Consider the following 23,031-nt stretch of genomic DNA (forward strand, 5'->3'; position numbering starts at 1 on the left):
TGTACTTGGTATAACTTTATCTCTTTCAGGATCTCCTGAGACTTTGGTTTTGCTCGCAGTTTCTTCTCTCCTTCCTTTATTTTTTCCAAGATTTTATCCTTTTTTTCATTCTGAGTTCTCTTCTTAATTGCATTCTGTTGTATTAGGAATCCTCTCATAACCGCTTTGCTTGCGTCCCAAATTACTCTTTTTTCCACTGTAGTATTCATATTTATCTCGAAGTAGTCTCTTAGAGTTTTTTGGGCCTTCCTGTTCACCTCTTCATTCCTAAACAAAGTGTCGTTCATCCTCCATCTAAAGGAACCTGTTGGCATCAATTTCATTTCCATCTTCACAGCATTATGATCAGAGCAAGTTTTGGGGCAGATCTCCACTTTGCTGGTCTTCGGAGCCAATCCCCTGGTTACCCAAATTTGGTCAATTCTTGTCCATGTCATTTTAGCCTCAGAGAAGAAAGTTCCCTCTCTTCCCAGAGGGTTCTTCACTCTCCAAATGTCAACTAAGTCCATATTTTCAGTCATGTCAAAAAAGGTTTTTGGTAGTCTACCATCTTTGGTGACCACCTGTCTCAGTGCCTTGTCCATATTTGTAGACACCACTCCATTCATATCTCCCATCAAAATCATATTATAGTCCATGTCCATCAGGATCTCATGTAACTTCTTAAAGAACTCCGATTTTCCTTCATTTGGTGCATAAATGCCTACAATTAGGAATTTCTCTCCTTGTAATTGAATTTCAATTGCAACAAATCTTCCTTGATCATCTTTAAATATGAATTTCGGTGATAGGCTCTCCTTTGCATAAAGGACCACTCCTCCTTTTTTAACTTTATCTGATGAGATAAATTCTTGGCCCAATCTTTTATTACTCAATATCTTCCTGTGTAGCCTTATCACATGTGTTTCTTGTAGACAAATCAAGTCCAAATGTTCTTTTTTCAGTAAATGAAAAACTCTCCACCTTTTTTCCGGGGAATTCAGTCCATTAACATTCCAACTCAAAACCTGCAACGCCATCATGTAGTTACGCTGATATTCCTCCAACTGCACCCAATGCTTGCTCTTCTTCTGTTGGTGGTGGTGGTAACACGTTCACTGGAAGATCCAGTCCAAAGGATAATGCTGATATATCCAATATTCCCCTGTTTGGTGATCTTCTATCCGATGCTCTTTGCTCTAATCCTCTATCTGGTGATCTTCTATCCGATGCTCTTGGCTCTTTTCCAAGTCCCTTCTGGAGATCTTCTTCGTATTTGTACAAAAACTTTACTTTATCTTCTACTGATCTTATTTTTATTTTCCTTCCTTTGAAACTGAAAGATAGGCCTTGGGGAAACTCCCACCTAAAAATGATTTTATTCCTTCTCAACAGGGCAACCAAATCTCCGTAACTAGGCCTAAGATCCAGAAGATATTTCGGGACGTTGTATGGAAAGAGTTAAGAGGTGTTCTGCTCCAAGCTGATTTGCATGCAGGTCTACAGGGTTATTCTATTTTCTGCACCATCCCATGGTTCTTTTTTTCCCTCCCCCCCCTTTAAGCCTCATTTCTCAATAGAATGCACAACCGTTTAGGAAGTTGGTACTCTGAGTGACACCCATTAGTTTCTCATTATTCAGAAAATGGGGCAGTAAAGCAGAAAAAGAATTGTTCTAAAACTCCTTATCAAATCTGCCTAACTTTGTCTTAATGAATGTCAAGGAGTAATGTGGTGCAGTGTTTTTGTTTGTGCATGTGTGTTTAATGATAATGAAATTTAGGACAGCAAGCCTTTACAATTGAAATAAAAATATCACCTTGAACAACTTTTTAATTACCCTTTCTTATACCATTTATGGTATATGTTATTAACCCTGCCCTTCAAATAAACAATAATAATTTTGCAAATGAGTGATCCTGAACCTTAAAAACATTTGGTTGGGGTAGGGAGCCTTCTAAACTAGAACAGTTCCTTCCTTAGTATTCAGACGGTTGGTCCACAACCCAGTCTTCTATGACTGTCAGCTAATTGACTACTTTTCCGAAGTTTCAGTTGCCTTATTTTGTGTGGGAGAAAGAAATGCATTTTGAACAGGTAGAAAAAAGAAACGTCAATTTAAATTTTGTTTCAGATATGCCAGGTATCTAAAGTGTCAACGCCAAACCTTTTACTGAAAGTTACTGACAGAATTCTTTCTGTATGTTAAATATATAAATTCCACTCTCTGTCTGGAATTATTTATTTGATTTGATTAGCCTTCCACAGCACCCCAAAGGCTTGTGGGGAATAAAAATAGGTAAAAGTCATACAGCTCCTTAAAGTGATTTTAAAAACCACCCCTGTTAAGTTGTTCAGTACATAACAACCCCTATTGTACCCTTTCCCAGAGCATCAATAACTAACAGATTAACAAACAAACAAAAACCAACCACCGCTTAAAGACCCTCAAATTGAGGCCTAAGTCTTACATTAGGTTTTAATTCGACTTCTACATCATTCTGGAAATGTGAAAAGGTATCATTTATGTGTATATATGTATGGTGATAGGGTCATAGCAAAGTATCACATTTAACATCATCTTGTCTTGCCGCTAATGACCATGTGCACTGTTCTTAATTTTTTATTTCTTATAACTCAAAAGTATTCAACATCAATAAAATGCCATAGATTTTAATTTTTATGCTGTCAATTTTTATTTTTATTACCTATTTAGGAGTTCTTTACACATTCAGTAGAGAAGGGTGAAGGGGTGCAGGCAGAGGGGAGCCTTAAACGGCTCAGGACCGCAATACCTCATGGACTGACTTTCTCCATATGAACCTGCCCTGACCCTGATAGCATCTCCTGAGGCCCTTCTTCATGCGCCTCCTCCACATGAGGTCCGGAGGGTGGCAACATGAGAACGGGTCTTCTCTGTGGTGGCTCCCCATTTGTGGAATGTTCTCTCCCGGGAAGTTCGCCTGGCACCTTCATTATATATTTTTAGGCACTAGGCAAAAACGTTTCTCTTCCACCAGGCCTTGGGCTGATTAATATCCTACAGCCTTTTAAATGTGTCTGTGGGAAGAGGGGGGGGGGTATTGTTTTGATGTTTTGTTTTAATTATTTGTTTTTATTCTGTGAACCGCCGAGATCTTATGATCAAGGCCAGTATATAAATCTAATAAATAAAATAAAGAAATAAGGGTTGGTAGGGGAATTTTACAGTTTATCAAAATATGATGGCCTGCATCTCACTTTTGTACAAAAAAGCACGGCATAAACGTAGTAGTATACACAAGCAAACTATTAATAAATGCATGAAAACTACTTCAAGACAATGCGTCCGATAACATAAGAGACAGTAACTTTGCCATATTAAGCCTAAAGTTATACTTAATTAGAGGGATTTTTTCTCTAACCAAAAAAAAAAAAATCCCTCTAATTAAGTGGTTACAGAAGAGTTCAAAATTGAAAAAGGAACACGACAAGGCTGCCCGATTTCCCCTTTGTTATTTATCTCGGTTCTGGAGGTGCTCTTGAATATGATCAGAGGGGACCGGTTGGTGGAAGGGATTCAGGTCGGAGCGAAACAATACAAACTTAAAGCTTTTGCAGATGACCTAGTTTTGACCCTGCAGGAGCCAGAATCTAGTAGGAAAAGAGTATTACAATTGATTCAGGACTTTGGTCGGGTGGCGGGATTTAAATTAAACAAACAGAAAACCAAGGTGCTGGGAAAAAATTTGACAGATATAGAGTCAGAACGGTTTCAGAGAGAAACAGAATTAACTATGGTTAAAAAGGTAAAGTACCTAGGGGTAAACATAACAGCAAAAAACCTGAGTCTATTTAAGGATAACTATGAAAAATGTTGGTCTGAAATTAAGAGAGACTTGGATAGTTGGACAAAATTGAAGCTTTCTTTGTTAGGCCGAATTGCTGCTATTAAGATGAATGTATTGCCAAAAATGTTGTTTTTGTTTCAAACATTACAGATTGTGGATAAAACGGAGTGCTTCCGGAAGTGGCAGAAAGATATATCTAAATTTGTCTGGCAGGGCAAAAAGCCCAGAATTAAGTTTAAGATATTAACAGATGCGAAAGAAAGAGGGGGCTTTGCCCTGCCAGACTTAAAGTTGTACTATGAAGCCGCAGCTTTCTGCTGGCTAAAAGATTGGCTACTTCTCGAAGACACTGACGTACTGGACCTGGAAGGTTTTAACAATGCTTTTGGTTGGCATGCATACTTATGGTATGACAAAGTTAAGATCAATAAGGCCTTTAAGAACCATATTGTCAGGAAAGCAGTGTTTAATGTCTGGACAAAATATAAAGACTTATTGGAAAATAAAACTCCAAGGTGGCTTTCACCTCTGGAGGCTAAGGCCCGAAAAAGACCCAATATGGAGGCCAAATGGCCAAAATATTGGGAAATATTAGAAAAAGATGGAGACAATTGGAAATTGCAGAGTTTGGAGAAAATGAAGGATAAGGTGCGAGACTGGTTACATTATGCTCAGATTAAAGAAGTTTTTAAAAATGACAAAAAGTTAGGGTTCCAGGTGGAGAAATCGAAGTTAGAAACAGAATTGTTAGAACCAAAGTCTAAGGTACTATCTAGAATGTATAACTTGCTGCTAAAATGGAATACACAAGACGAAATGGTTAAATCGGCTATGATAAAATGGGCACAGGACATTGGGCATAACATTATGTTTGAGGACTGGGAAAGGTTGTGGACCACTGGGCTGAACTTCACTGCATGTAATGCTCTGAAGGAAAATGTAATGAAAATGATATATAGATGGTACATGACCCCAGTTAAACTTGCCAAAATATACCATTCGTCTGATAATAAATGTTGGAAATGCAGAGAAAATGAAGGAACATTCTTTCACCTCTGGTGGACATGCCCTAAGGTGAAGGCCTTCTGGGAAATGATATATAACGAGCTGAAAAAGGTATTTAAGTATACCTTCACAAAGAAACCAGAGGCCTTCCTTCTGGGTATTGTCGGCCAGAAGGTGTTAAAGAAGGATCGAACATTTTTTATGTATGCAACAACGGCAGCAAGGATTCTCATTGCAAAAAACTGGAAAACTCAAGATCTACCCACACTGGAAGAGTGGCAGATGCAGCTGATGGACTATATGCAACTGGCCGAGATGACCGGCAGAATCCGTGATCTGGGAGAAGAGAAGATGGAGGAAGACTGGGAGAAATTCAAGATGTATCTACAAAAACATTGTAATTTGGTTGAATGTTAAGAAGGATGCTAGATTATAAAAAACTGGCCACCACTAAACTAGATTTAAATTTGATGATAAGTGAGACTAAAGAAAATATAAAAATTTTTTGGAAGAAGTGCTAGATTATATTTGAATGAGTGGACATGAGATTGTAAACAAGTTGATAATTTGTTTGGAAAAAATTTTTAACGATGTAAATGGGAGCGGGAGACGTGAGGGAGTCCAAAGAAATGATGAAATTGTTGTAATAGAAGTAAGATCGTTTATTATGTGTGCATTTATATTTAAAAACCTTAATAAATATTTATAAAAAAAAAAAAAAATAGAGGGATTTTTTCTCAAGATTTCAGCATAAATGGAGTTATTATTTAAAAATAAATAAATAAATGAGAACGAGAAAGGAGTTTACATATATGCCCTGTGCAGGCAAAAGTACATTCAACGTTTGAAAAAATTATCACAAAACAAGTGTTTCCTCTGTTCATTGCTTAAGGAATACAAGAACAGTGTCAGACCGGAGGACACAAAATATTTCCCATGTCCATTTGTGACCAGATCGTGTGTTTTTTGCTTTGTAACACAAAAAAACCCCTTAATAAAAATTTAAAACTAAAAAAAACCTCCTTCCCTCCTCAGAAGTGCTGTTGTTACCATAGCATTAGGATTCCCAGAACTGTCAAAGCTTTTCTGCAACAGCTTGTTCAAATTTCGAAACAAGAACAAAGGGAGAATACAGTGCACTCTTGAGAAATATATTCCAGTAGGTGCTGTCTGCAGGTGTTTTAGAAGTCTGTACCTCTTTTATGCGAATGGCAAAACTAATGAAAGGCATGCTCCTATGCTTTGCTGAGCTGTCAGAGGAAGTAGTGAGGATGAGGTGGGTTGCAGCCTGCTGCGGAAACACATCAGGATCGCGAGCCCAGGGTGACAGGGTGTCAAAGCTAACTGGGGACAACTTTCCTAGTCACCACGCATTTCCCCCTGAACGATGCTATAGAAGTGGTAAACAGTTGTGTTGTTAAAATACTCCCCTGCACAGATAAATAAGATGCGCTGCTGCTTCTGTTTTTTACAACCTTGCATCTCCTACACGGCCATGCTCTTGAAAGTGCCAGAGTAGGGAAAAAAGTTCTCCAATCTTTTACAAAAGCCGAGTATTACATAGTAGGTGCCTGATTGTGTTCACTTCTTTGTTTAAATTACATTAGAGGTGTCCTGATTGCTTTGTCAAACTCTGTCTGACAACATGATAATAAATTTATTCATCCCTTGCAAGTTTCCTGTCAGTGGGTTACACTCATTGTATATAACATGGCTTTAAAAAAAAGAAAAAAAGAACTATTCGTTTATATACAGTGGTGCCCCGCAAGACGAACGCATCGCAAGACGGAAAACCCACTAGACGAAAGGGTTTTCCGTTTTGGAGGCGCTTCGCAAAACAAATTTCCCTATGGGCTTGCTTCGCAAGACGAAAATGTCTTGCGAGTTCCTGCAGGGGTTTTTCTCTTTTCCCCCCTCTTCCTAAGCCCTAAGCCGCTTATCAGCTGATCCGCTAAAAGCCGCTTATCAGCTGATCCGCTAAAAGCCGCTAAATCGCTAATAGCGCTAATCCGCTAAGCTGTCAATGGGTTTGCTTCGCAAGACGAAAAAACCGCTATACGAAGAGCCTCACAGAACGGATTAATTTCGTCTTGCGAGGCACCACTGTACTGCCATCAATGTGCACAGCATTTTGTAATGAAACATACCACAACAGCAACCAATAACCCCCACTTTGAGGAGCTCCCTATCTAATAATTAACACAATAAGTGGAAACAAAAGGAGGGGAGGAAGATGTAAGGAAATGGAGAATTATGCTGAAGAACTAAATAAAAGGTTTAAATTAGAGTGGCTCACCTGGACCCTCTAGCGGTTGTTGGTTTGTGACTCCCATCAGCAACCCCCTCCAGCCAGTATGACCAATTGTAAGGGATGATGGGAGCCACAGGTTCCCCAGCCATGGTTTACAGGGGTCAGCAAATTTTTCCACTGTCCCTCAGACCTTGTGGGGGGCCGGACTATATTTGGGGGAGGATGAACGAATTCCTATGCACCAAGAGATGCATTTTAAATAAAAGGACACATTCTACTCATGTAAAAACACGCTGATTCCAGGACCGTCCGCAGGCTGGATTTAGAAGGCGATTGGGCCGGATCCAGCCCCCAGGCCTTAGTTTGCCCACCCATGGTTTAAATCAGGGGTCAGCAAACTTTTTCAGCAGGGGGTCGGTCCACTGCTCCTAAAACCAGTGTGGTGTAGTGGTTAAGAGTGGTGGACTCGTACTCTGGTGAACTGGGTCCGCGTCTCCGCTCCTCCACATGCAGCTGCTGGGTGACCTTCGGCTAGTCACACTTTTCTGAAGTTTCTCAGCCCCACTCACCGCACAGAGTGTTTGTTGTGGGGGAGGAAGGGAAAGGAGAATGTTAGCCGCTTTGAGACTCCTTCGGGTAGTAATAAAACGGGATATCAAATCCAAACTCTTCTGCTTCTGCTTCTTCTTCAGACCTGGTTTGAGGGCCGGACTATATTTTGAAGGGGGGAAAATAAACAAATTCCTATGCCCCACAAATAACCCAGATATGCATTTTAAATAAAAGCACACATTCTGCTCATGTAAAAACACCAGGCAGGCCCCACAAATAACCCAGAGATGCATTTTAAATAAAAGGACACATTCTGCTCATATAAAAACACACTGATTCCTGGACCATCCGCAGGCCAGATTTAGAAGGTGAATGGGCCGGATCTGGCCCCCGAGCCTTAGGTTGCCTACCCATGGTTTAAATTCTTGTGAAGACCCTTTAACAGTTGCATCCTCTCCCTCCTCCTGCATCTCTTCTTCACTCTCCAGTCCTCAAGCTTCTCCTGCTTCTATTTTCTCTCGCCCAGTACACAGATTCCTTCTTCCAAGCCAGTCTCCAACCCCCTTTCTCCCGGTGCCCACTCATCAGAATCCGGCCACAGGAATTTTTGGGGTAACAAAAGTACATACAGCATCTCCGCTTTCAGTTCATAGAGACTTTTTAACAGATCAATGTGAGTCACTAATGTTATGGTGAGTGTCAGGTTGGGGGAGAAGAGTGGTGGGAATTGGAGGAGAGAGAAAACGGTGGGTGGTTGTAAACTTTCATTCTTTTACATCTGTTTGTGCAAGGTTTTTGTGTCAGCATCGTGTGGGTAGGTTCTTTCTCCATTCATTTATTAGTTTTTCGTTGGCTGTGAGAGAGATTGGGGGACCCCAGGGAATGGTTGGTTGCCTTCAGTTGACTGCAGTGAGTATTGTTTACTCCACATCTCTGCAGCAATTTGAAAATTCAAATCATGAAAATTCATCCATATTTTAGGGTCCTAAAAACACCTTTTTGTATGCAGTTTTGTATTTTTTTTGCAAGCAACTTCCCCTAATATAATGCATTTTTTCCACTAATATTTTAATTTTTATGTGCACCTTCCCCTAATTCTTGTAAATGCTGTTTGCCTGGAAAACTACATCATTTGCAGATTCCAACAGAAGAGCTGCATTACAGTTCACATGTTGCTTCAGAAAACGCAGTTTGGGTCGATTGGCCTTTAAGTGTGAACCGAACTGAATTTCCCTGAGATAGTGCCCTAAGACACTGGTTGTGTCTGGTCCTCGTAGCATCATCTGGATTACAGGACAACCTGGTAGCCTAATATTCTTTCTCTCTCTCTTTCAGAAGATAAGGCAAACCTGACAGTGAATGGCTCTAGTCAGATTCCAAATGCTGAAGTGGTCTCTTTTATACCTGAGCCTGGAGCTACAGCAGTGCTTGTCACTTCCGCAGCGGTAGCAACAACATCTACACCCTCATCATCAACTTCTTCCAAGAGCACAAATGGGACTACTAATGCCATTTCTGAATCAGAAGAGGAGAAAGCCAAAAAACTGCTTTACTGCTCATTATGCAAAGTGGCTGTGAACTCCCTATCACAGCTAGAAGCACATAACACAGGTGAGTATCTGCCAGAAATAACTAAATGCATCATTGAGGGGTGGGGGGGAGGCCTGAAAGAAGTTAATATAATTGGCATTTAGACATAGTGGTGTATGTAATAATTCTTTGCCTCTCCTTTATTTATTTTTTAAAGGAGAGGGTGTTTTATGTAAAATATACGGTGGCAATTACTAGATTCCTGTCTGCAGACAATACGGGATGCATAAATTCTGTTCTTTATTAAAGCTCTGAATCATCTGATTATACGGAAATAGGCATCTACTGCATGCTTAGCGCTGCCATTTCCTGTGAATGCGCTTGTTGCCCAGACTGATGGTTTCGCCCAACTTCCTGGGATCTGTATTTCGCCCTCTTACTCCAGGAAATGCTGTTGCAGAACAAAAAAATCAGAAGGCAGTTTTCACGATTTCACATTTCAAGGAGAACCTCTGAGGGCCACCTCACATGCATACCCTCCAACATTTCTCTGATGAAAATAGGGACGTCCTATTCCATTATTCTTATTACCATTGCCATTACCATTGTTTTATTTATATCGCTCCCATCTGACTGGGTTGCCCCAGGCACTCTGGGCAGCTTCCAACCTATATTGAAATATAACAAAACATCAAACATTTAAAAACTTCCCTATACAGGGCTGCCTTCAGATGTCTTCTAAAGGTTGTAGAGTTGCTTATCTCCTTGGCTCGGGGGTTACATAACTCCATGGCCTCCAACATTTCCCCAATGAAAATAGGGACGTCCTAAGGTGGTGCTGTGGGTTAAACCACAGAGCTTAGGACTTCCCAATCAGAAGGTCGGCGGTTCGAATCCCCACGACGGGGTGAGCTCCCATTGCTCGGTCCCTGCTCCTGCCAACCTAGCAGTTCGAAAGCACGTCAAAGTGCAAGTAGATAAATAGGTACCACTCCGGCAGGAAGGTAAACGGCCTTTCCGTGCGCTGCTCTGGTTCGCCAGAAGCGGCTTAGTCATGCTGGCCACATGACCCGGAAGCTGTACGCTGGCTCCCTCGGCCAATAAGCAAGATGAGCACCGCAACCCCAGAGTCAGCCACGACTGGACCTAGTGGTCAGGGGTCCCTTTACCTTTAAGGAAAAGCAGAACATTCCGGGATCAAATCAGAAACCGGGATGGCTTCTGTTAAATTCGGGACTGTCCCTGGAAAATAGAAACACTTAGAAGGTCTGCATATGGTAACTGCTGAAAAGGCCTTTCCTGATGTTCTCAGTGACCAGGGTAACACTGGTCAGCTGCTGCTTATTTAGTGTGTCTCTCCATTCCTGTGTAGGACCTACACGCCTTTTGTCCTGGTGCAAGGACTATTCAGTGCTGGCACAGGAAGGGCTCTGTAAGAGACATTTTAAAAATAAATAAATAAGGAAGCCTTCAGAAATTCTCCCCATCTGAATTTTTCCAAGGGTTTTGGAGTTCCAAATTAGCCTGGTCTCGTTTCCAAAGCCAAACCAATGTAATGGAAACCCTCCATCACTCATTTTTATTATTTCTATATGGCACTGTGCATGTTCTGTTCACCTCAGATTTCAGTTCCTTTGTGGCTTTTGAGAGCCAGTGTGGTGCAGTGCTCGAGAGGGTCTTACTTTGGACTGTGGAGACTCCGATTCAAATCCTCACCCAACCATGGAAATGGCTGAGCGATGTTGAGTCAGTCACTATCTCTTTGCCTTGCCTAACTGGCAAGTTTGGTGTGAGGACAGAGGGGCCTTGGTGGAAAGGCAGTATATAAATATAATAAATAAAATAATTTTCCCCTCTCTCCAAATTTACCAGTCCTGTGCACCTTTTTTCATGCAGTCTTAACTTATTTTCTGGTTAATAGAAGCTGCTTGCATAACTTGAAAGTTGTTGGAACCTTAGAAACACCATTGGTGTTTCCCAGACACAGAATTGCTGGTTGAGAATAAAGTGGACTTGTGCACCAGTTCTCTGCCACATCTCCCCAGAGAAACTTCCTTCCTCCATAAAGCTTATTTCCAGTCATTGAGCCAAATGTGGGGTGAATGGGGGGAAATGGAGATAGCTCATTTGGTAGAGCTATTAATCTTAGGGTCGTGGGTTTCAGCCTCACATTGGGCAAAAGATTCCTGCATTGCAGTGGGTTGGACTTAGATGACCCCGTGTCCCTTCCAACCCTACCATTCTATGAATCTATAAAATGGAAGGTCACGGGAGAATCAAATGATGGGAGGAAATGGTCCAGCACCTACACATCTGCCTACTGATTCCCCTTTGCCCCCTACATTAAGCACTTTGAGTCAAACTCAGGAGGACTGGGTTTTTCAACCCTCATGTAGAACTCAGGAGGACTGGGTTTTTCAACCCTCATGTAGTTCTGTCCTTGCTTTCTGGTTTTCTCATGAAATTTCATTGTTAGGTGAACAAGCTGAAAAGCTTTCACTTCAGCAAAACAGATAGGTGATCTGTTTTGCTGAATTGAAAGCTTTTCAGCTTTCTTGTGCTTTCATTTGTAGCACTGGGTGAACATGATTTTCCAGCACTTCTCCTTTGTGTGAAATGAAAAACTATTTTTTAAGATGGCAAAAATGACTTACAGATCAAAAGGAAGTAATTGTGAGGAAAACTCTGTTTCCTGGGGGAAAATATTTTCCTCCTCCTATGCCAAGGATTCTAAAGTGGTGGATTCTGGAAGACTCTTTTAGAAGGTCACAAAGATCTATATAGTTGGAACTATGGATTATGTGGCAAAACAGGATTTAACTTAATCAGTGTCTGTAATGATAGGTGGTTCCTGAACAATCTCACAGTTCTGCAAAGGGTTTCTCATTGAGAAGCATTTGAAAACTTAACTTCACAGAACAGGGATGGGAAACACGAGTCTTCTAGATGGACTTCCATCATCCCTTACCATTGGCCATTTTGACCTGGGCTAATAAGAGCCCAGCATCATCACAAGTTCCCTACACATGGCGAACAAAAAGGCTTAGTATAATGTTTGGAAGGTTGCAATGGCCAAGAATATAACTGGTAAACCTTGTGCCAGGAAGGCAAAGAAGCAGTCGAACTATTCTACCTGGTGGATCTTGATTTCTTACATTTCAGAAAACAACCTACACGATTCCTTACACAAGCCAAGGAGAGAAATATGGACTTCTTGATTAAAAAGATGGATTAAATACATAAATGCAGTTATACTTACCTGTATATAATGTAGTCATCTCCATACTGGCTTTCCATGTTGACGTGTTAAGTTTTCGTTGTTTTATTCTCTCCTGGGTTTGGTGGGTGGGGTGTTGTTTTGTTACTGCTTGTAAGAAAATATTGTTCACTTGCAAAAACCCAAGGAAAAAGAAGGAAAAAAGCCTTTGGGCAGGTAACAAAAAAAGCAAAGTCTTTCCTTCATATTTACCCTATGTGTAAATATGGAAAGTGATGGAAATGGTATTACGGCTGAAAATGTTTAGTTGGTCATTTAAGGGAGAAACAATCTCTGATGCTTTTGCAATGTGGCTCATCAGGTTCCAAGCACAAGACAATGGTTGAGGCTCGGAATGGTGCCGGTCCAATTAAGTCTTACCCTAGACCAGGATCCAGGCTGAAGGCTCAGAATGTCACTATGGGCTCAGGACTGCAGAACAAAACATTTCATTGTGAGATCTGTGACGTCCATGTCAACTCAGAAATCCAACTTAAGCAGGTATGGCGACAGCATCAGGAATCACTGGGTTTGCATAGCGCATGCCACATTCATAGATCACGGGAGTCCTTTGTTTCGTGCCGGCATGGTACTGGCTGCTGCACTTGCAGCCTCCCAGTGCTTAAATATATAGGAATGAGAATTCCCTTCTTTCCTGGATCATCACCATCCATCTGCTGCTGGCAATTTCACATAGTAAGACCAGTGCTGTCGTCCAGCACCTTCTCCTCTTGATGCACAATCTATCACTTTGATTTTATTGTCTCCTAATGAAAATCGGAGTATACACAGATTTTAAGTAATAAGTTTGGGAGTTTTTTTAAATGTACCTGATTTGTACAATCATAATATCTAAATGTTCCGGTTGCATGGTTTTACAGGGGTTTTACTACTGAAATCTAAATCCTCTGCTGGAGCTCTATGCAGTTTATTTTCTTGGAGTAAGTTCACAGATTTGCACAATAACTGCAGCAGGTGATATACAGTGTTAGTCAAACCCAACTGAAATCATTGGACTCGTGTAACTGAAGTCCCCTGATTCCTTTGAGTTTGCTCCAATTATGGCTAACATTAGATATCATCCAGTTTTAGGCAATGACTTTTAAACTGAACATTTTTTGTTTTGTTTTACATTTCCAGCACATTTCCAGCAGAAGACACAAGGACAGAGTTGCAGGGAAGCCTACAAAACCGAAATATAGCCCTTATAACAAACTACAACGTAGTCCAAGTATTCTAGCAGTAAGTGTTGCCTGAGCGTAGCATTATATTTTTCCGTAACTGGGGGATTCCAACTCTATTCAAATTTATGTGTATGTCAAATGTGAATCTACCAGTCCACACACAAAGGAAGTTAGCTGCTGCTGGAGGGGAGGAATAAACCATCTGAAATGGAACGAGTAGTGTGTCTTATTTTTCTTTTTAGAAATGCACTCCATCTCTTTTAAAGGCCGAAGCAGTGCACGTTAGGGGAATACATTTCTGCCTTTAAGCAAGCCTTTTTGCAATGTCCCGTTCTTCTCATGGTTCCAACTGAAGGCAACAGCAGGCAGTGCTTAAATTGAACCCTAGAGGGCGGAACAGACTCCACTGCATTTCTCTTGATTGTTTCTCACCTTCCTCTTGCCCATTCCTACGGCAGCTATTAAAACTACTGTGGTGCTACGGAATAGTTCCAAGTCCTCAAAAAACAGAGCTTATCTTGCAATGTAGAAATCCTTCCCCACATAATTTCTCTTTCGTGGGCACTCATGTCCAGGATACAGTGTTGGAAGATTCTGTGACCATCTCTGTGTTAGGGAAGATATCTAGAAGAGGCTCTCAAGGGCTGCTAGCCATGATGGCTATGCTCTGCCTTAAGGGTCGGATGCAGTAATGCTTCTAGATACCAGTTGCTGGAAAGCACAGGAAGGGAGAGTTTCCTTGGCTCTTGCGTGGCCAGGAGGCCCTTGTGAGAACGAGATGCTGGAGCAGCTGGGCCATTTCCCTGATCAGGCAGACTCTTCTTATGTTCTTACGATGGGTGTGAGCCTCCTACAGAAAGAGGCTCCCCACTGAAGTCGGCGGCCATTATTTTTAACGAACCTGGAGTGCATCCATGGTGCGCTGCAAGCCAAGGATGCCTAAGGAACGTATATTCTCAGTTTTAAAGTGCAGCACGTTCCAAATGACCTTTAGAAGCAAGCAAACAAACAAACGCTAATATCCTTGCATAATTATAAAGAATAAAATTAAAATGCTTCAGGCTACATCCACTTATTAGTTTCACGGTAGGGGAGCTGAAGCAGGTGCGTGCTGGAGCACAAGACCCAGTTAAGTGTTTAATTTGTAACTGTAAGCAGGCAGTGAGCTCTCAGGACCAACTTCATACATTGCTGCTTGTACAATGTTTTCAGGGCTTTTGACCATCACTGTTGTCTCTGAAAGTATAGTCAGGGTCCATGAAGCTGACTACCTCAAGAGGTGCTATCAGGCAACTCTGCATACACGTCTTTCTCAGTTAATAAAGTGCATTAACCACTTGTGCATGCTCATTTTAGCTGTATCAGGGACTGTCGGGGGGAAATCACCTGCTGACTCCTATCCACAAATAGAAGCGAAAACGAAGAAAATAAACCGGTAATGGTAGGCTGTCAGTGCCCTTTAGAAAAATGATCACATTAACCTTGGCAAGAAACATTTTAGTGGGTCAATTCTGCTAATCCATATAATGCGCAGCGATATTGACATTCGGTAGAAGGTTAACCTTAATGCAAATAGCTAATTGCAGTCTGCTTTACAGTGTTTTGGTATCACCTGGATGTTTTTAACCTCCTGGGCAGAAAATTTAAAAAAGGAGGAGGTGGAATTTTAAAGAACTTACTCGTTTGCTTAGGTATTTATACCCCACTTTTCCAGGCAAAATCCTCCAGAAAACAGCTTACAACATAATCAGTGCAGCACAATGTAATTTTATATATGTATGTGTATATGTATATGTATATGTAAAGAACCTGTTAAAAATAACATTAACATATGCAAACCCAATAAAGACAAAACACTGAACGAATAGTAATGTTTAAAGCATGTATAAGCATTAGCAATTGAAACAGAAACAGAAAAAAGTCAGTAAAGTAACTGAAGAAATTTACAAATTTAATAAATAACAACAACAACAACAACAACAACAACAACAACAAAATAATAATAATAATAATAATAATAATAATAATAATAATAATAATTAGTGCTTTTTTCAGCTGGAGTGCACCAGAGCACAATTCGGGCACCTCTCCCCGCCTCCTTCTTGCCTTTACATACAGTGGTACCTCAGGTTAAGTACTTAATTCGTTCCGGAGGTCCGTACTTAACCTGAAACTGTTCTTAACGTGAAGCACCACTTTAGCTAATGGGGCCTCCCGCTGCCACCGTGCCACCACTGCACATTTTCTGTTCTCATCCTGAAGCAAAGTTCTTAGCCTGAAGCACTATTTCTGGGTTAGCAGAGTCTGTAACCTGAAGCGTATGTAACCCGAGGTACCACTGTACGTCTGAGAAGCCCAACACAAACATTTCATGTCAAAACAGAAGCTGGCCTGCATATGCGAGGCTACAGGTTTTTTTAGATCTATGACTCCACGTAGCTCCAAGCTATAATTGGTCAAGCTATAGGGCGGGGCCAATTTGTATTTCCTTTTCATCAGACTCCTGTGTAGCAGCGGCAGGCTTTAAGCTTTCCAGCCAGGCCTCTGCCGTTGCATGTGTGTGCATACTCCTAGCTGCCCTAGCCAACTGCCAGAATCTAAGAGAACGAGGGAGGTGAGGGAGTATTTATTAGACCTGCACCAGAACCAGGGGTGACCCCCAAACCAGCTAGGGAGACTGCTTGCCATAGTTTTGAGCACGTCGGCAGGTGGCGAACGTGGCTGTTGTCAAACCTGTTCAGGGCTGCCTCGAGTCTCCCAGGGATTGACTGTAACAACTTCTTGTTGAGTTCTGGCACTTACTGTTCTTGAAAAAACAGCACTTGTTGTTGTTGTTGTTATGTGGATTCCCCCCTCCTTTTTGGTGGGTCTCATAAATGGGTGAAATTACCATTTAATGTTTTTCGCCCCTTCTTCCTGTAGGCAAAACTCGCATTCCAGAAAGATATGATTAAGCCATTGGCCCCTGCGTTCCTTTCGTCTCCTCTTGCTGCTGCCGCTGCTGCTGCAGTATCTACTGCTTTGACTCTTCCTCCACGTCCTTCAGCGGCTTTGTTCCAGACACCTGCAATACCCACGGCTCTCCTAAGGGCAGGGCACGGCCCCATCCGAGCTACTCCCACATCTATCCTGTTTGCACCCTACTGATGGTTGAATCAACAGCATCTCATTGCTACGGCCAATTGGAAGAGAGACCGGAGGAAGCAAATAAAGATTCCGTATTTTTCCAGTGACTGCGTTTTTAAGGCACTAACGCTTGAAAGCGGGTTGTGGGACTCTGCATTGACGGGTATTGCAATCTAGACAACAGAGGCTTGTTGTTGTTTCGGAGTTGGTTTGGTTTGATTGTTTCAACGAACACAGCTTGGATCGATGGTTTACGAAACGTTTAATTGTGCACAAAATATAGCGAGGGTTCATCTGCTTTTTAACTTAGACACACAACATGCATTAAAAAACAAAGAACATGGGATATTTTCCTGTCTGACTTGAAAACTAGGATCTTCCTCCCTCACTGCAGCAAAAACTAGGTGAAACAAATGCTTGAATTGCTGACGATAGCTCGAGAACAGATTGCAACTTATTTCTTATGTGCTCCTGTTGCTAAGGATTGTGTGTTGTTTTGGGGCTCCATGCTAGTGTATTTTGTGTAGTACCCGAGTTTTACCTCTCCTTCGATTTTAAAGCATTTTAGTTGCCGTGTAAATGTTTGGAAGCAGAGCAGCCCTGGAGCTTTTTCTTTTAAAGAATTTAATGTATGTCTTTAATTTAACATTTTATTTAGAGAGATCCAGAATAAGAAAGCCATATATGAGATCGTTAAGATTGTGACTCATTTACTATTTTCATTTAACTTATTTTGCTTTGGTTCCCACACCCCTCCCACTGGTGATGCTAAACAACCGTTTCAAAAGAGAGTTTCCTAATTTATATGTTTACCACATTTTGCGCTTGTTGAGGCAGCGGACCAGTGTATTTATTCATAAATATATTTGCCATTTCTAAACTTCTTTCCTATATGATGACGCTACATAGAGTTGTGGCTCCCAATGCAATAATGTACAGAAAATAAGATATTTATAAAATTAAGTGTCTCTTCTATTAATATATTGCTGTTCTGGCCCTTTTCTTCCCTTGGGTTCCCCCACTTCATTTTATAAAGGTGATCCGGATACCGAAGACACACCAGGTGTCGTTTGGGACAACAAGGATAATCTCCAAAAGCATCTTTACCTGCAGTCTGTAAAGAGTAAAATATATGTGTATTTTTTAAAGAAGGCACGTTTTTAATAAAACAACATGGAAAAATAGCAAACTGTTTATTAATGAGCAAAAGAATTCACGTGGAACCTTTAAATGAGACCTCTGTTTGAAAACAGCATCATTACAGCACAGCACACTAGGAAGTTACCAAACGGCGGCACAGTCACTTGATTACACCGTCATTGTTAATGAATGACTGAAATTATGAATACATGGATATAATGTACTTTGCATATCACTGTGGAATGCTTAATGTCTTGCTGTGCTGTGTTTTTAATTCGGTGAAAGCAATAATGGAAAACCGTATGAGATACACCTACCTAAGGCTGCGGTTCTGTGGTCCTTGGGAGGGCATTCCAGGAGCCCATAGGACAGACTGGGTCGCCCTCCCTGACGTTGGAGAAGAAGATCCAATGTTGGGTCCTCCCTGCCACCACAGGATCATTCAACCGGAGCACCTACATCAGTATGGGAAAAAGAGCTGTGTTGGGGGAGCAGCAGCAAGCAGGGTTAAAAATGCATACATGCTGAGAGTCACCTCTAATTTTCTCCCTCCCTTTTTCTTCCCACTGTTTCCAACGGGAGGGCAAAGTTTTTTAGAAGATGGTGATGATGATCTAAGAACCTGGAAATGGATAGAACAAAGCAGAGCATTCTTTTCCCTGCACTCGAGCTTGGCATGGCATAGGACAGGCATAGGCAAACTCCAGCCCTCCAGATGTTTGGGACTACAATTCCCATCATCCCAGACCACTGGTCCTGTTAGCTAGGGATGAGGGAATTGTAGTCCCAAACATCTGGAGGGCTGGAGTTTGCCTGTGCCTGGCATAGGATAAGGTGGTTGAAGCACCTTTGGATTCCTTGCTAAAGTGAGCGATGCCCTGAGCACCTTTCAACATCCCTGCACAAAACAAGTGGAGCTGTCTTTTTGATACATGGCTCACTGGCCCAGAAACATTCGCCATATGGCATCGTTGAATCACACTGCTTAATTTGTAGCATAGTAATGCCACTAAAAAACAACAACAACCTGGAATTAATTTTGGATAGCCAGGTGAAGCTAGTGAACTTTGGGATGAATGGCCTGTGTTGTACACCCGCATATGTTTGGAAATTTCTAAATCACATTTGCTGCTGGGATTTTAGAAGGGACTGTCCCTTAGCTACAACACATGGTCCATAAGAGTTTGAAGGCTGGTGTGTGTAGAAAATGTGTGAAAGGATGTGGAGTTATTTCTGTTCAAGCAGGGGGATCTGTTTTGGCATTATAAGTTTTAAAACACTGAATGGAAACTTTTGCCTAATGAAGTTTTGGAGCAAGATGATCTGCAACTGGTAAATGCCCATGTTTTAGTTCCTTCAAAAAGATATTCTGTGGGTTATGGACAGTGCGTATTAGCCATTTGGAAAAAGAGATCCATTACCTCAACAATGGATGGGCTGACATTTGTTTATTTACACAAGCTATCTGGTGCCCATAACTTCTTGCTAGTCCTTTTCAACAGGAAGTAGCCACATTTTAGAGGGAGATCTCAGCATGGTTTCCAGGTGAAAAAAGAAGCCTGGGACCTTAGAGTGAAGGGCAGGTAATTAATAATGATAATAAATTATTGTTTATCCCAATTTTTTGTTAGGACAAGGGTTGCAGGTGTTTAGCCTGAAAACAGCATGGAGAGAACCAGAACATAAACTCTAATATATTACAGCATGGAGAGAACCAGAACATAAACTCTAATATATTACATTGGCCCGTCTCTGACCATTGTTCGAAACTTCCATTGTTCTAGGCGCATTTTATGACAGGGAATTTCATTAGCACAAGTACTTTCTGAGTTCTGGGCTCAGTACTGTGCCTGAGAATTCAGATTAAAACTGAGGGAAAGGAGGACCTTTTTCTGCCGTGCCACTTCCAGCTAGTCTGAAGACAAGAATATTAGGGGAGTGGCCAGGGGAAAGACTAGACCATGTGAAAAATGAGCTTAATAATTCAGCTGCAATTCATTTTCACCTTGATATTCTTGTTATTTAAAAAATGAACCTAGACATTCCATTGTTGCACCCATAACCTAGGTTTAAGGTGCCTTTTAGCTCCTAGCTATCATATCTCAGTTTCTAACACTATCTCTGACCCAGAAGGCTTATTGAAGAAGACTGTACTTCTGGTGCTGTGTAAAGTTGTCTCAAAATAATAATTGGTCTCCCTTTGCACTTATATAGACAGTTTTAAGAAACAAATAATACCTTGTGTCAAGTGTCATTCCCCAAAGCGCACCTGAAATTTTAGCCACCTTGTCCACCCGCTGCGGCTTCAGAAGCATGAACAGCAGATCCGGAACCTTCCGTAGGGTTTCAGATTCACCTGCATTCAAAAGATTCAGAATTACATTCAGCTTCTCAAGCATCTCTGCAAAATGACTATGCCTTTCAGGAAATTTGGGAGTACACAGGGTAATTGTGATTTGATAATTGAAAAATTCAGCTTGATGTGAAGTAGCAGAGTAGCTTAGAGCCAAAAAGGCTAATAACTCTTCTGGGTAACTGAATAGATTCTTTTAATAAATATCAAAATGAAGAACATGTTTACCTGCTCATGTTCATACGAGCATGGGTCCAATCTCCCTTAGTTTCCACTTCACTCTTTACCTCAGCAAAGGGTTGTTTCTTTATTCTTTATAAAGAAATCTCCTAGACAGAATTCTCCCTATTTGCATTATAGGGATCACCCTCTGTCTGACTTATTACAGAGATACAACTGTCTTTTACGGTGTCCTGTATTCTCCTCACAGACACACCACGGAGATGGCAGTAACAGCTGGACAGACAAACTCACTAACTGTCAAAAAATACCTCACAATCACATGAGATGTGTTCATTAAAGAAACCCCTCCCCCTTTTAAAATACATACAGCTACACAAATATTCCACATTCAGGAAAATTAAACATCTAATATCCTTAACAGTAATGGCTTCTGCTCTTTATCCCACAAACCTAGTGTCCTGTGATGCTGCCCTGTCTTCTGTGAACTGCCCTAAGACCTCCAGATATAGGGCGGTATGTAAATAATAATAATAATAATTTGGATGTGACCCTGGTGGCTTGAATTTTGCCTCACCTTTGCTTCTGACACTTTTAGGGCAAGTGATGTATGGTGCTGAGAAGTATTGCAAAGAAAGTTGCCCTTTTACAAATCTTGGGTCCAGTCACCTGAAAATAATGCTTTGACATTTTTTGTTTTGTCTGCTTTATGACAGAGCTGTTAATATTATTGACTGAATTTGTTTTTATGGATTCTGTAATTTTTGATTCTGAACTTTGTCCCCCCCCCCAATATATTTTTAATTAATTCTTTTTGTTATTTCATGGTCCCCTTCTTTGGGAATGAAATAGTCAGTGAGTGGTGGGTGGGTGGTTGTTATCTGTGTGTGTGTGTGTGTGTGTGTGTGTGTGTACACACACTTGTGTGTTTGTATTGCTTTGTTCCAGAGACGCCATCTTCGCAAGCTGATTGAGGGAGCCCAACACAACGGCCAGAGATCACATTTGTGATGTCTCAGGGAGCCAGGGGTCAGAACTGAACACCCTCTGAACACTGAGGGGGTCCAGACCCCTAAAAATATATGGGGGGAGAGGGAGAAATTGCCTCAGGTCCTAGAAGTTGGCGTGCATGCTTCGTTTTTATATTTAAGAAGCAATTAAGCAAACAAGCACACACATAACACACAGAGAGAAATCTACAGGAAATTTACCTTTGACTTTCAGAGGTGACAAGTTGTTCCAATGAATTATTCACAGGGAGAAAGAAGACTGGAGGCAAGCAATGCCACGTCTCTGTAGCACAAGTTCAGATTTCATTAGCTAACTTCTTTTCACCTGTGACAGTCCCCAGTCTGTAAATCTCCATGCCTGATGTAAATAGGATGCCATTATGCTCCGCTCCCCTTGCTTGTCTTCACGCTATGGAGGAGGGGAAAACAGACTTCCTTCCTTCCTTCCTTCCTTCTTTCCCTTCTTTCCCTTCTTTCCCTTCTTTCTTTCATTTAATCTTTCTGCCAAGCTGAGCCTCTGAACTGCCAGCTTTGGCATTAGAATCATAAATCAACTTCAGCAATTACTCCCTGAAAATGATTTAATGCAAGCTGTACAAAACTGATTAATGATACTTACGACCCAGAATGTGCGTGGGGCTTGGGGGGGGGAGGCGTGTTAACACAGTGCATTGAGCGATATGTAATCTTCAAAAAGTTGATGGCAAATCAAATCCTTCCTGATGAGTGCCTGAAAATGAATTTTGACAACAACAACAAAACTTCCTTTGTCCCATTCCTCTTACAGTATTATTATCATCAGTCTGCTTTTATATTCTCCACACCTGAACAGATTCATATTGCAGGTAAAGAATAACATGGCTGAGTGAGTCCTTGCAGATGAGACTAACCCAAAATGGAGGCAGAACATTGCCATTGCGGCTCGGAGCCTTTGATACCCTTTGTTGTTGTTTAGTCGTATCCGACTCTTCGTGACGCCATGGACCAGAGCACTCCAGGCACTCCTGTCTTTCACTGCCTCCGCAGTTTGGTCAAACTCATGCTGGTAGCTTCGAGAACACTGTCTAACTATCTCATCCTCTGTCGTCCCCTTCTTGTGCCCTCCATCTTTCCCAACATCAGGGTCTTTTCCAGGGAGTTTTCTCTTCTCATGAGGTGGCCAAAGTATTGGAGCCTCAGCTTCAGGATCTGTCCTTCCAGTGAGCACTCGGGGCTGATTTCCTGAAGAATGGATAGGTTTGGTTGAGTTCTCTTTTGCAGCCATCCAAGTTAGTGGCCAGCACCGTCCTTCCTTGTTGAGGCAGAGAAGTGGTGGTTTAGTGTATGGCTGGCAAAACATCATGAAATGGCGTCTGCTATTCCAGCAAATGCGGTTTAATTATGTGGGCTCATCTATTCCAGCAAAGGAGGTTTAAAATATCAGGCTTGTCAGGTTCAGGGAATTGTGACAGGGAGTTGTGTAGAACAACTGGGCTTGGCTCTTGCACTTGTAAATCACTTCAGTGTATGGCTCATAAAGTGCAGTAGCAAGAGGGCTTAGAAAGCTGGAAGGAGCAAAGGAGAAATGGCATTTTGGGAATCATCAGGCACTCCTACTGTATCAAAAACCAATGATAATGGAGGTGTGCCCTATCT

General features: G+C 41.5%; 1 protein-coding gene and 1 long non-coding RNA gene across 10 annotated transcripts in view; one reads left to right on the top strand and one right to left on the bottom strand.

Annotated features, from left to right (window-relative positions):
- Nucleotides 1-17,902, top strand: part of ZNF385B (zinc finger protein 385B) — a 192,661-nt gene extending 174,759 nt beyond the window's left edge. For 7 of the 8 annotated variants that reach the window (XM_081836948.1, XM_081836949.1, XM_081836955.1 and 4 more), the window contains 4 exons: nt 8,953-9,228; nt 12,726-12,904; nt 13,544-13,645; nt 16,510-17,902. In XM_081836948.1, coding sequence (XP_081693074.1) covers nt 8,953-9,228; nt 12,726-12,904; nt 13,544-13,645; nt 16,510-16,734 — 782 coding nt within the window. In that variant the 3' untranslated portion in view covers nt 16,735-17,902. The remainder of the gene's footprint in view (nt 1-8,952; nt 9,229-12,725; nt 12,905-13,543; nt 13,646-16,509) is intronic. The other variant, XM_081836950.1, reaches the window with a different exon arrangement.
- LOC309335667 lies at nt 17,348-20,867 on the bottom strand. Of its 2 annotated transcripts, none has more exons than XR_014153626.1 (4): nt 20,840-20,867; nt 20,092-20,209; nt 18,171-18,308; nt 17,348-17,827 (listed from the first exon to the last, which is right to left on the bottom strand). It is a non-coding gene; the product is annotated as an uncharacterized lncRNA (long non-coding RNA). The 2 variants fall into 2 exon arrangements; XR_014153627.1 differs by having other exon boundaries at nt 20,123-20,209; nt 20,840-20,863.
- Between the last annotated feature and the right edge of the window lie 2,164 nt (nt 20,868-23,031).

This window comes from Podarcis erhardii (genome assembly GCF_964252035.2).
Source record: "Podarcis erhardii genome assembly, chromosome: 1".
NCBI classification, from domain to species: Eukaryota; Metazoa; Chordata; class Lepidosauria; order Squamata; family Lacertidae; genus Podarcis; species Podarcis erhardii.